The 12,749-nt window shown below is 45.1% G+C and overlaps 1 protein-coding gene across 2 annotated transcripts in view; it reads right to left on the bottom strand.

Moving 5' to 3' along the window:
* Nos (Nitric oxide synthase) overlaps window positions 1-12,749 on the bottom strand; it is a 350,537-nt gene that overhangs the window by 28,921 nt on the left and 308,867 nt on the right. Inside the window, exons 15-17 of one of the 2 annotated variants that reach the window (XM_084598517.1) lie at window positions 12,652-12,663; window positions 7,774-7,887; window positions 2,519-2,693 (exon numbers count right to left, since the gene is read on the bottom strand). In XM_084598517.1, the coding sequence (XP_084454643.1) occupies window positions 2,519-2,693; window positions 7,774-7,887; window positions 12,652-12,663 (301 nt within the window). The remainder of the gene's footprint in view (window positions 1-2,518; window positions 2,694-7,773; window positions 7,888-12,651; window positions 12,664-12,749) is intronic. The other variant, XM_084598518.1, reaches the window with a different exon arrangement.

Raw genomic sequence — 12,749 nt, forward strand, 5'->3', positions numbered from 1 at the left:
TATTTACATGAAGAAGAAGGGTACATCAGCAAAATGGCAAGCGTTGAGAGTTCATAGCGAGAAGCGACTGGATGAGCCGTTTACCCAGGGCCCAGAGCGACATTTCGTGCTCTGCAGCGTCCTTAAAAACCCCCTATGTCCAGCCCCTCTCTGAAGATGCTGACCAACCAAATCCAGGGCACGCCCCTCAGGTATCGGCATCCAATCGAACACATCACTGCACTGATGGTCTGAAGCACTGACTGGTCCGGCATTCATTCGTTGGGCGTGATCACTTGTTGGCGGGAAAAGCTTGGGAACGGCGAGGAGAGGAGGTACATTTCTATTCTTCAGCAAAGAAACCACAGGCTGGTTCTGGGGGTTTTACTTCTCAGAAACCCGAGTGCACGTGGCGCCGCATAGGGCTCCCAACATGGTCCCTTTTCGACAATTGCAAATCTTTCCTGCATTCCCGGGAAATCACTTAATGGCCGTATGAGTCATGCTCTTCTCTTGTCCTGCACGTCAGCGGACATGTCACTCTGTCGTCTCCTTTGGATAGGAGGCATTCATCACTGGAGGATAGCACTTCTCGACTGGAAGGGTGAACAAAAGAAAGCACTTCCTGCTATTTCCCGCAGGGGGACGTTTCTTTGTGTTTTTCCAGACGTTCTCTTGACAGGGCCAATTTGGCATTTGCAGGTTGTCCACAAAGCAAAACATGCTTACAAAACAGGATTCCTGGAAACAGGCTCACTTAGAGCCAATGGACCATCACCACATATTCACAAAACTTTTCCATGCCCACAGGCGAACAATAGAGCGCGCAAATGCGGATGCTTGGTCGTAACACTATGCATATATGCTGCTTAATATAGTTGCATTGCCTATCTCACTGCGTCCCGGCGACTGTCGCAAAGCTCCAGTTAACCCGCAAGCACCGACGGACCCGGAAGTCGACGTACCCTGCAGCCGTAACGGGCCGGGATAGGCCGAAGCAATTAAGGGCCTTCTTAGCTGCAAGGAAAGCTCGATAGCTTATCCTCTTCAGATAGCGCGACGTGTCTCACAGTCTTGTCTTCCCTAGACGCTCTCTTTAGGGAATCACGTAGAAGAACTAACTGCGCGTTTCCGCGAGGACACATAGGCCTTCCGCATATGGCCATAAGAAAAGAGCTGTGCGCAGAACAGGGGCAACAAACACACGGAAAAGAGAAAGGCAGCGAGGGCAATGCTACGAATGGCGTAAGGGTTCCAAAGCTTTGTTCCAAACAACTGTGTCCCAAAGTTTTGTTCAGAATCATTGCTTTTTAAGCATCGATCGATATTCCTTTTTCCAGTGACGCCCCAGCCGCCCCATGCTGGCAACTTCTTGTCTGCCCGTTTGAGGACAACTAAATTTGGTTGGCGGCAAATCATCCTGCTAGTAAAAAGATAAGATAACACAAGGTTGTGACGTGAGAAAAATTGCAGATGATTACCTCGGTTCAACCTAGCTTTATGACCAGAAGCTCTGCTAAGCATGGCTGCACTTTTTTTTTTTTTTTTGGCTTTAATAAATATTTGCTTCTTTCCGGCGAGTTATATTGGCAGTATCAGGGGATCAGACTAAGCAAAGCACCTGCGCCAATGAGTTTGCGCACTCGGGCCGACATACGCCTTATCAGTGGAGAGAGAGTGAAATACTAAGCACCGGCGAAGGAGCTGTTTTACCCTCGCCTATTCAAGTTGTACACAGCGGCGAGGCTCCGAGCGAACGCAACTATACGGCTCCTCTCTACACCGGATCACGTGACGTGACGTCATGCAGACATTTCTGCTACAGCGGCTGAAGGTCAAAGTCACGCCAGACTTTATCTTGGCAACTGCGGCGAGAATAGAGCATCCGCTAAAAAACAATAAAACAAATTGACGCTTGAAAATGCAGGCTCAAAACGTCGCTCTTGCTACAGCTATAGCTCAGAGTGTACGTGCAGACAATGCCAAACCGATGGCACTAACTATTGAAAACACTCGTAAGACAACAGTATATGCAAGAAAACTCCAGCCTTTTTATGCCCTGAAACAAGCAAGAGATAATGTTAGATCACACTGTGTGGTAGATATATTGAACGTATTCCCCTTAACCCAACCCAAGCTTACCCGGTTTCGATCTGCGTAACACAAAGTAGACGCTAATTGGGAATGCTTGTAGCACATCCTATTGTCATTGCTTTTGCACCAGATGCACTAGAAAACAGCATAATAAGCCGGCTGGTCCAGCGGAAAGTTCTGCTTAATTGTACCAAGTATAGGTGGCGCTTTTCAAGTGCTTACCGAGATACTTTTGGATCACGCGATGATCGATAACATCCTCTTTGGCCAGAAAATTACCAAGATAGGGTGTTCTCGGTAATATCTACCACAAAGCCACTAACATCGGCTCCATGTTTTTTTGCAAGACACAAGCTATACGTCTCGCGCGGCTACACCCGTGAAAGGAAGCCAGCACGTAGAACGAACACTGCTCAAGCGAGACTTATGCTGAGTGCGGGCGTACCTCGAAGACAGTCTTGGCCCACGACCGGAAGGACTGCTCTTGTCCTCGCAGTTCGTCGCCACTAGCCAGCTTGAGGATGCGTTCCCCGCCCAGGTCTCCGAGGATCTTGTCCACGTACTTTGCGTACGCGCAAAAGTTGGGGTACGCGCTGGAGCCTAGTCCGAACACCGCGAACCTGCAGAGCGCGAACTTTTTTCACTCAGGCTGCGCCCACTTGCATTCTCGCCAGCACGAGACAAATAACTGAAAACGCACATTCGTAACACTTACGTGTTTAATCTCAGTCAAAGCAGCCATTGCAGCCATTAACAAAACATACGCTCGATGCCTCGATGCTGGTTGATATTAGCGTGCAACCGCAAATTGGCTACTTTCATTGTTAAAGCAGCCTTTTTTCTTTTTTCTGGGACCATCAGTTGTCCCCCGTCACACTATCAATTCTCTACCAACCAAACACAGAGAGTTGCTCATGACTTGAAACTTACGCAGTATATCTTATTCCGAGAAGTTTCAGCAGAAGAGGTTATTTTAATAACGCGTAAATAATTCAGGTTACGTTATCCATATGTGTACCTTAAATTGCACACTATATAGAGATGTGCTTGGGGCGTGTTTTCACGGTAAGCGTGGCCGTGAGCCACACGTAAGTGGTCACTGACAGAGAACACAAGGTGAAATTTTTGTTATTAGTGACTCGCCATTAAGCACCCGCCATCTCGATTCCTTCCGACGCCGCATATAAAAACACTCAGATAAGAGAAACTTGTAGTCGGCGTTTAAGCAGCATTTGTTACGATAAACCATAAAACAGGTGCTCGCGCGGTTGAGAAAAGGGACGTTTTCGTCCACTGTGCTCGAGCCTAGCCCCTCGGCAAAAGCGGGAGAAGAATCAAGGTGGAGAGTGGGGTATCCGACAGGCTTTTTCCGAGAGAAACGGCCCAAATATTGCATCTAATACATTATCCGCATAAGAAAAGAAAGAGGAGAAACAAGGCAAGCTATTCGATTCGAGCTCGTTCGAGCGTAACGTTCATCTCGCGTTTGTCCCCTTTCTCTTTACCTCGGGACGTAATTACTGGTTGCTGCATAATCCACGCATACTCTCCAGTGAGGAAGCGCTGGCAAGCGCGCGCTGCTCTTGCGTGATAAGATTAACAGGAAGGATAAAGCGCACGTAGAGAGAAACACGCCGCGAACCAGAGACGGTACGTTCAGTTTTGAGGCTCCTATCCATTTACTATGCAAATCTCTTAAGATTAACTTGTTAGCGTTGGAATAAGAAGAAGAGCGCGTAAAACAGCTACGATTAAGGAAGTCGTCGTTCGATTCCGCTCGTGTGTACTTCGAGATGAGAGAAAGTTTTGAGACAGCCTCTGTGTCTTAGATGCAGCATTCCAATGGTCACTTCGTCTCATTGATTGCGAAACACTTTTTCTAAGTTCGGTTCAATTTGCACAGTTTCTAAACATAACGTGAACATTATTCACGAGCGGGATATGTGGAAATAAGGCTGGTGGCAGCGCTATAGCCTGTATCGAGTAAACTAGGGGTTGTATTGTTTCAGTTGTACAGAGTGAACTGCGAGGATATTAGCGAACAGTTCTGAGAGCACTGCAGAACCTGCATTGGAGGAATGCGAAAGCATTGGCGCCTCCTTGACACTCGTTATCCCTCTTTGCGTCTATTCACCCCTCTTTGCCTCTCTTTACTTCCCTTTGCAAGGCGTCAATGAAGTCAAACGGGGTAAACTGGGCCATGACGTCGCCGGCGGTGGTCTCCATGGCAACCGTATCGTTGTGACATCACTACACATGCGTAGCAATTTTGCGCATTTGTTCACTCTTTTACGCGTGTATTATATTTTTTATTTGTTTAATTGACAATCATTACACACTTCTGATCGCTATCACACATTTATTTGGCTGAATAATTCAGAAACACATCCATTTCCGGTTGACGTCACATCACATCCCTTGGAGGTCGATATTAGTGTTATGGCTATTTCCACGTCTGATTGATTTTACTTTACATTCTTGGCTGTAATTAATTAACCAATCATCTTGCTGAAAGAAATTCTTTGTTTAGCATTCTCACACCATCCTCTTTCAATTACACCCACTCGTTTGATCCTCGAACTCTTCACGAGAAACAATGAGCGGGTTTTGTATTCTTCGCGATTACAACTGAATGATGGAGCGACCAGGTTGCAAAGTGGCAAGCATTTGAGATCTGGTTATGAAGTCAAGCACCCACTGAATGAAAATGTAATTATGTTCATACATTCACATACTCTTGGTGTATGTGAAGTAATAGTAAGTAATAATAAATACCAGTAATAATTGGACGCTGTGGTTTGTCCTTCGGTATGCATAGTAAACTAACGAGTTTCTGCTCGCACGATAGATGTCATGACGCAATGAACATTAGTTACATAGTCTATTGCTTCAAATAAAAATTGCACCAGTAGATAATTAGCCGCGCCCCTTACGACCCCCTCCCCGCGGAACCTGAAAACAGGTTCACGATAGAGTCGCAAACAGAGCAGATTCGCTTTGCTTTCTGGTACATTGCAATTAATTTTTGCACTAAGCAAAGAAATAGCTGTTATCGCACAGTATGTACGCCATGTTTCCGTATCCTTGATCACCTTGATTAAAACTTTGGTGAAACTCAAGGTTTTTTTGCGCCATTTTTTTAACGCAATTTGCAATAAAAAATAGATGCACACACAGAACAATTATTCTGCAAAGGACAAGGCCTAATATCATGTTAGTGCTTCTAGCATTTCGCAATGCTTAAGTGCCCAGTAACTCAGGACTCTATATGTTAAAGAATTCATCACCGCGGACAAAGCGGCTAGCTGCTTCTTACGCTTGGTACGCGAGAACCTTGGCTGAGCCCACGTAAGACGGTTGCAGCAGATCAATTGCGGAAGGGACAGCGTTTGGCTCTTACACCGAACTGTCTGTATACCGTGCAGCGTTGCTGAAGCTATGGAGATGAGGACAGTCAAACCGAGACAGAGTCTGCAGACGCGTATGCGTATCAGGACTGAAAGTCACTGGCCAGCGTATTCAGACTGAACGTCACTGGCCAGCCAATCACTTTCGGCCGATCACGACCCGTCGGGACACTCAGAGACGCCTGCGAGCTCGGTCAGCATGGCGGAAGGAAAGAACTTAAGAGAGGCCCTGACGTCACTTTTTTGAAGCCGGCATGGCCGCACGGCCGCGCCGCGACCGGACGCATGCAATCACTCTCCTCCTCCTTTACCCTCCGCATTCTCTATCTCAGCGACGCTCACGTATCTCGGGCCCTTAGCAACGCTGTTGCTAGTGGCCCGACTTGGATAACCCTAAATTTTGTCGTCACTTCCGCCACATTTTCTCCAATGCATTGGGAATGACAAGGGCCTCTCCTAAGTTGTTTCCTTCCTCCATGTCGGCCACTGATCGGTTTGTCTCAAACCCATTTTCCGTAACGCTGCACAGTATTAGCGGTGCGGAGTCAAAAGCACGACAGCCCCTGGGGCGAATTCGTAGTTCCTTCAGCTTCAAGCCGCTCGCTGAAGTTTTTGTCAAAGAGGCTCGGTAGGACAGAGGGCTGAATGAGATACCTTCTGAAAGCAGGTTTTGGGCGTACAGCAGCACAGAACTCTAGAGTCGGTTTCTTACTGGACAGCCTCACCAATTCCATTGTCTCGATTGTGCAAAACGGCCATTAGGCACTCTGCGTGTCTCCGGCCGTATATGATCCATTTAGCGGGACTTCAAAAACGGCACTTTTGTTTGTTCTTTTCTGCCTTGCTCTTTGAAGTAGATAATGCGATAGACTGCCCTCCGGCACTTCGATCTGGGCGTAGTATCGATGCGATGGCTTGGGCTTTTGCGCAACAAAGTAAACGGCGGGAATGAAAATTGAGAAGCTATTTAACGTGTGTGATACGCTGCCAAGTTTTGCCTCCCCGTGGAGTGCCGCGAAGACGGGTGCATGAAACTAAATTTTGACGTCGACGATTCAGTACGTACCGCGTGACGCGAGGTAGTTTGCTTTCGTACGGCGCGTATACGATAATTCGTGCGTGATACTGTGCTTAAACAGAATGTAAGTTGGGGCGAGAGCGCGGTTTGTTATAAACGACAAGTATACGATTATAAAGAGATGGGGACACCAGTGCTTAAATTACGTGGAAGGCAAGCGGCTAGAAGGTTTTGCGCCTCTGAACAACTTCGTATAGCTTTTGCGTTCTACTAGTGCATGTAATTACTGTAGCTCGTCACGTGGTTGAGACGGCGGAATGCTCTTGATAGATATGAAGCCACTTTAACTGTATCTGGTTTAGTGTCTCTCGCCAAGCACAAAAAACAAAAAACAAAACACAAGTCTCACGAGCACTCTTTGATTTCTAATGCCTCCTTGGTACTGGTTGGGAAAACTGCACTCGTAGTTTTGCACTCAAGACGCAAAGAAAATCCACAAGGAGAGACTACGAGTACCAGAGTACATGCCTTAAGTTCCTGTAAACTTCGACGGACCTAAGGGCAAACTATTTCTTGCAGTTTTATGAAAAAAAAAAGCACTTTTTTTTTTTTTTTTACCAGCTTCATTGTGGGAAAGATAAGTGGTGCGATACTCTTTACTTTTTTCTGAGTTTTAAGAAAGGAGGATGTATTGAGAAAGGCACACTTTTGAAAAAAAAAAAAAATATGAGCCCATTTTAGCCTTAAGTAGATGGCCTGGTTGGAACACATAGTCTTTTTTTTTTTTTTTTTTTTTTTACTGCGCCGACAAATATGTAGAAAGTTATCTAGCTTGCCGACTAACCAATGAATAACTAATCTATAATGTTACTTGCCGCAAATTAATCTATTTTTAGTCTCAAGTCGAACGTATATGAAGCGAAATACTCGCAAAAAAAACAAACTTTATGATGTGTTTTGAGCGTTTTAAGAAATTGATATATTTAGAAGTAAAAATCCCACTCTTCAATCGCAAGCTATGCACAATGGATGAAAAATAAACTAACAAAAAAAGAACTATATTTGCCAAATCCCAGAAACTAATAATGACGTGTGTACGCACAGTCCGGATATAATGTAGCCAGGATGGTGCAATATAAAGTAAGGGCCGCCAAAGAACATGGAGGCCGTATACACACCAACAATTAAATGACCACTTCGTATCAGAGAAGTGAAAGTAGCAGGCAGGCACATTATGACATGGTTTGCAAAAAGGCACTTTGGTCTCGTGCTCACCTGACGTTGCTGAGGGGTCCAAGGTCCGACGCCTCGTGTGGTGGCGGCGGAGAACCGACGTCATTCTCGGAGGCATTGACGCTGTTTTTCCGCACGAAGGACATTGACGTCGTCCTGGGTTGGCAGCACAAAGTCAGCCAGCGTCGCTCTGCTTCCGCTGCGCGACGCTTCTTCTCCTTCCTCTCAATTAAGGACTCACCAGGACCTAATCTAAGTCATACTAAGCTTCCCAATCAAAGGTCCAAGTCCGCATGCAGCGATCGCTCTAAGCCCCAATCACGCAGTAGCTGCCGTAGGCTCTGAACACCACCATTTGACAGTAGCCAAGAACCTTAAATAATATAATTAATAATAATTAATACTTATAACATAATTATAATATAACTATATGGCTCTCCCGCAATGCGTGAGCATTCATTGGACTCAATTAGCACAAGCACAAGCATCCGTACAAGTGAAGCTTCTGTATAGCCACAGAGGAAGCTCTGCGCGGCCTTCTCAAACATTTATGAGGTACTGAAAAGTTTTCGCAAGCTTTCTCCCTAGTTGCATGACTACATTTGGATGGACGTTAAAGGGTAGTTACTTAATCCTTGGTTTTGATCCGCATACCTCAGGATAAACGAATAAAGAAGTATTTGAGAGCTGGTAATAATTCCTGTTGTTTCACGAGAGCCTTATAGGTATGCAGGTTGGGACTGTATTGTAGTGGACGACGAGTCTACAATGTTGTTTCATATGAAAGGGAAATTCATGTCCTTCTTTAGCACGAATGCTTCCGCTAATGATGCGCTGAGTTCTAAAGGTGCAACAAGACATACTCTTTTAAAGAAAAACCCACCGCGATGGCTTACTGGCTAGAGGGCTCGACTGCTGGACCCAAGGACGCGAGATCGAACCCCGGCCGAGGCGGCCGCTTTTAAACGGAGTAGAAAAGCAAGGAACCCGTATGCTGTGCGATATCGATGCATGTTAAAGAACTTCAGGTGGTAGAAATTTTCCGGAGTCCTCCATTATGGCGCCCCTCAAAGCCTGAGTCGCATTGGGACGATAAAACCTAGCCAAGAAAAATTTCTTTTAAAGAAAAGGTATTCAATGTAACCGACACACGAGAGTCTAACTCCTATATCTGAACAGCAGTCTTTCGCTCAATGTTGATACTGAGGCGCCAACTTTCCCATCTATGGTTACCGCACAACTGTGATCAAAAACTAAACTACGATAAGATTTACAAAGGTGTTCTCCCTTATGCAAAGATCTGTTAATGGCCAAACTCTTGAGTTAATCTCGTTGATTACCCCGTTCAACCAGTATACGTACTGAAGACTGATTCGTGAATCGCTGGCCAACCGACGCCTGCCAGTCATGAAAAAATCTTGCAGTAATTGCGCTAATATCATCCGCAACGCATTTAGCCCGAGCGAACTGCGTATTAGAGCATTTTAATTAACAGCCAAACACATCACCAAGCAGCCAGAGATTGTGCAGGCAAGAATTCAATAGGGCTGATGCGCAATTCTTCAGCAGCGCATGGGCGTTCATTGTTTTTCGTTGCGACAAACGACCACGTCTTCAGCGTTGCATGGGATATTGTGTGCTACTGTGCAAATATAAGTGGGCATCTGTGTGAATCTGCACTCTATTGCTTGAAACAGGAGGCTGCAAGACCCCTTAAACAACTTTCAATTAAGTTAGTTTTTTTTTTCTTTTTCTCTCCTGCCCGTTATAACATCTTAAGCACGGTGCTCCTAAGTTATAGCGATAACTTTGGATACTGCGGAAAATGCACGCTGTCACTGACCTGAACTTTAAGCACCGATAAAGTGCATTGTTTTGTTTTTGTCCTCTAATTCTTACACATATTGTTTATTTACCCGGAAATTGTATTCACACAAAAACAGCCAACGGCGGCTCCTCGTTTCGACTTACATAGCGCAAATTTCGAAGGAAGGATAGTAAAGGATTAAAAGCAGAGTATAAATAAGTCGAGAAGAATGCGTCTGGAGCCCACACGATACTGTCGCACTGGCCTGTTCAAGCATGAGTTAGCCCTTCTAAATCTCGGGAAGTCATACAACCGTGCACACATAGGCTAAGCTAAAGACCATGTTGTGCTAAAACGCAGCGCATCGTACCAGCTTGTACCGTACCTCCGTTTCCTTGGTGGACGCTTGGCAATAATCTCAGCAAGCTAACATGGAGTTTTAAGCTGCTTTGTCATCTTTCGGCTACATTAAATAATTATGAACGTATTAGAAACGGCACGTTCGTCTCTGATAAAGACGATGCTTCCACGTGGCACTGCGCATAATATATAGTATTTTCGCTGGGGTACACTTACTTCCTGCTTTTCTTGAGCGGTTGTTCAGTAAGTATTTTACCAGAGGGTTGTGGCTGTGTCAAGTAGCCTTGAGAAAATGGGGCAAACATGCTTGCAACAGTATCCTGTATGTACACCTTCTAGCAGCACTTGGAGGGCTGTTCCTTTCGAACGCTCTCACATCATTTGGAAAACTGACGATATTGCAAAACTATTGGGAACTGGCGTTATTAGAAAACTAACAATTTGCATGCTAAAATAATTATGAAAGCACAATGATCGTACACAGTGACGAAAACTTTCATACCAAATGCACCGAAAAGAATTAATGATACGCCTCCCCTTCCAACGTTCTGGGCGAGCAGACTTTGGGCCGCAATATCGGATGCGCTAGCACCAGTGTATCATACAATAAAAAGCACTGAACATATATCCAGATATACCGATGACCGGTAGTTCTGCTAGACTAGCTATCTCAGTTATAAATGAAATAAGAAAAAGTAAATGTGAGTTTTTGCATAGGCTAACTTGCAGCACAGCATAGTGCTATTATCTCTGTTTATCCAATAGCTTAAGTTCTTGCATTATAGAATGTAAATAAGACCTTCCGACAAGGTGAAAAGTTACAAAAAGTGCCTTTTACTGTTATTTTTCGAGTGAAAGGGTTGTCCGCGGTTTTATATACGGAGAAAAAAAATGACGCCTTGCCAAAGAACTTTCCCGAGTGGCCATTTCTAATGCGATTTATAGAATCGTAAATTATGGGCTTGCATGCCGACCAAAATGCATATACATCACCTTCTTGTACATACAAGTGCCGGCGCATATACAATAGCGCTTCGCCTTCTGCTGTGTACAGTCGGACTGGTTTGCGGTCGTACTGGCTAACCTTAGGCAAACGATTACCAGACCTGCAATCACGAATTCAAAAGCACCTAAACATACTTTTCTTAGAATTTTTCGCTTAAGGCCCTTTCATTTTTATAGTAAAAAGAAAAGTTCTACATTAATTGAATTTGCCGAAACTAGCGAAAGAGATCGTTTATTCTGCGCTGGAACCATCAGAAATCAATGGTCTTTTTGAGGTTCCATGCCCATTTTGCTTTCACCGCATCTGTTCATCAAAGCATATTAACCCAGGCATACACCATGATCTCTCTTTGCATATTTGCCCGCAAAGGCGCACTCAAATTCCGAAGGGACAGCATAACGGGCGTTGTCAGTGACTTTATGAACAATAGTGATCACACGGTTTTTACTGTAATGCTCATTTCGTGTTTTGGATTAACGCGATCTTCAAGTGACCATAAAACCGAGCAAGATCAACAATAATATACCATGTCACACTATACAGTAGTGCAGAGTAAGAGAACGTTTGACTCCCGTGGCAAGCACGACGTTTGCATTTTTCTTTAAACTTAGTCCTCGACCCACAGAGGACAGAAATGGATCTCTAGTGTTTTAGCTGCGAATCAGATCCTCTCTGAACCACTACGATGCCTCGGTGTCTGCGCACTGCTACGAAGGCAGAGTTTTAAGCAAGGTTATAAACGAGAAGGAGAAGATGGCAACATAGTACGAAATAGCATTGAACAAGGGTTGAGGGGGAGCCTCCGTTCGCAAGCCGAGCCAAAGTTTCAACAAGGGGACTTGTCTTCGTCGCCCAGACGAAGACAAGTCCTCTTGTAGAAATGTTGGCTCAGCTTGCGAACGGAGGTCTAAGCAAGTCACTTATAACTACGAGAAGCATCTTTATTTTTTCTCTTTTTTTGCCTCCCACAACTAGACACATCCGCTGTCACGCAGGGGCCTGTAGAACGTAAGGAAGGGTGGAACGTTGACACAGGTGGCAAGGCCTAGCCATTCATCTGCTTTGGCCGCTGAGTCATCAGGGACATCAGCTCTTTAGGTAGCCCTGCGTCATCAGGCTCATCAGTGACATCAGATTTTTACGGTAGTCCTTCAGTGATGTTTGGAAGGAAATTGTTAAAGCTGACGATAGCGTGATATCACGCAGTAATTAGAAGCATAGCCGTTCCAGAAGCACCGGAAGTGATATAAATCATCGATCATAGCTGATAAGTCGGCGCAGCACTTTCGTGGCATCGCAAAAACCCTGCGTCTACCTTTTCGCGACAGTAGCGCCCCTATGGCGTTTGTATGCGGTATAATCGGGAGCCAGTGTCGTGGCCTTAAGGACACGTATGAATGCTAGAAGTGGTGGACAGGTTGAGAGTATGAAAGTAGTGCACAAATTATCAGAATTTTACGACAAAAAGAAGTTTACACAATACATTTCAAGCGCATATGCACTGAAAATGCGTTCATATGTGCCGACAAGCGAAACTTCTACCGTGGTCACTGGTGTTCGAATCTACAACAATAAAGGTGACTACGTTCTACGTAGAGTGAACAAGTGGGTGAGTCGGTGCGTGAAAGTACACATACGGTGCACACAAACACAGCACGAGTCACAGAGAGAGAGAGAGAGAGAGAGAGAGAGAGAGAGAGGAAAAAGAGGAGAGGACGTACAGGAAATCAAAGACGTCGATCCTTACCTAACGTAAGATCTGAAACAAAACAGACACCATCAAGGTCAACTACAAAAGAAACCAAGACACCCGACTACGATGTGAATAAAAACTAAATGCAAAGG

This window comes from Amblyomma maculatum, chromosome 3, assembly GCF_055883805.1.
Source record: "Amblyomma maculatum isolate TAMU_Amacu chromosome 3, ASM5588380v1, whole genome shotgun sequence".
NCBI classification, from domain to species: Eukaryota; Metazoa; Arthropoda; class Arachnida; order Ixodida; family Ixodidae; genus Amblyomma; species Amblyomma maculatum.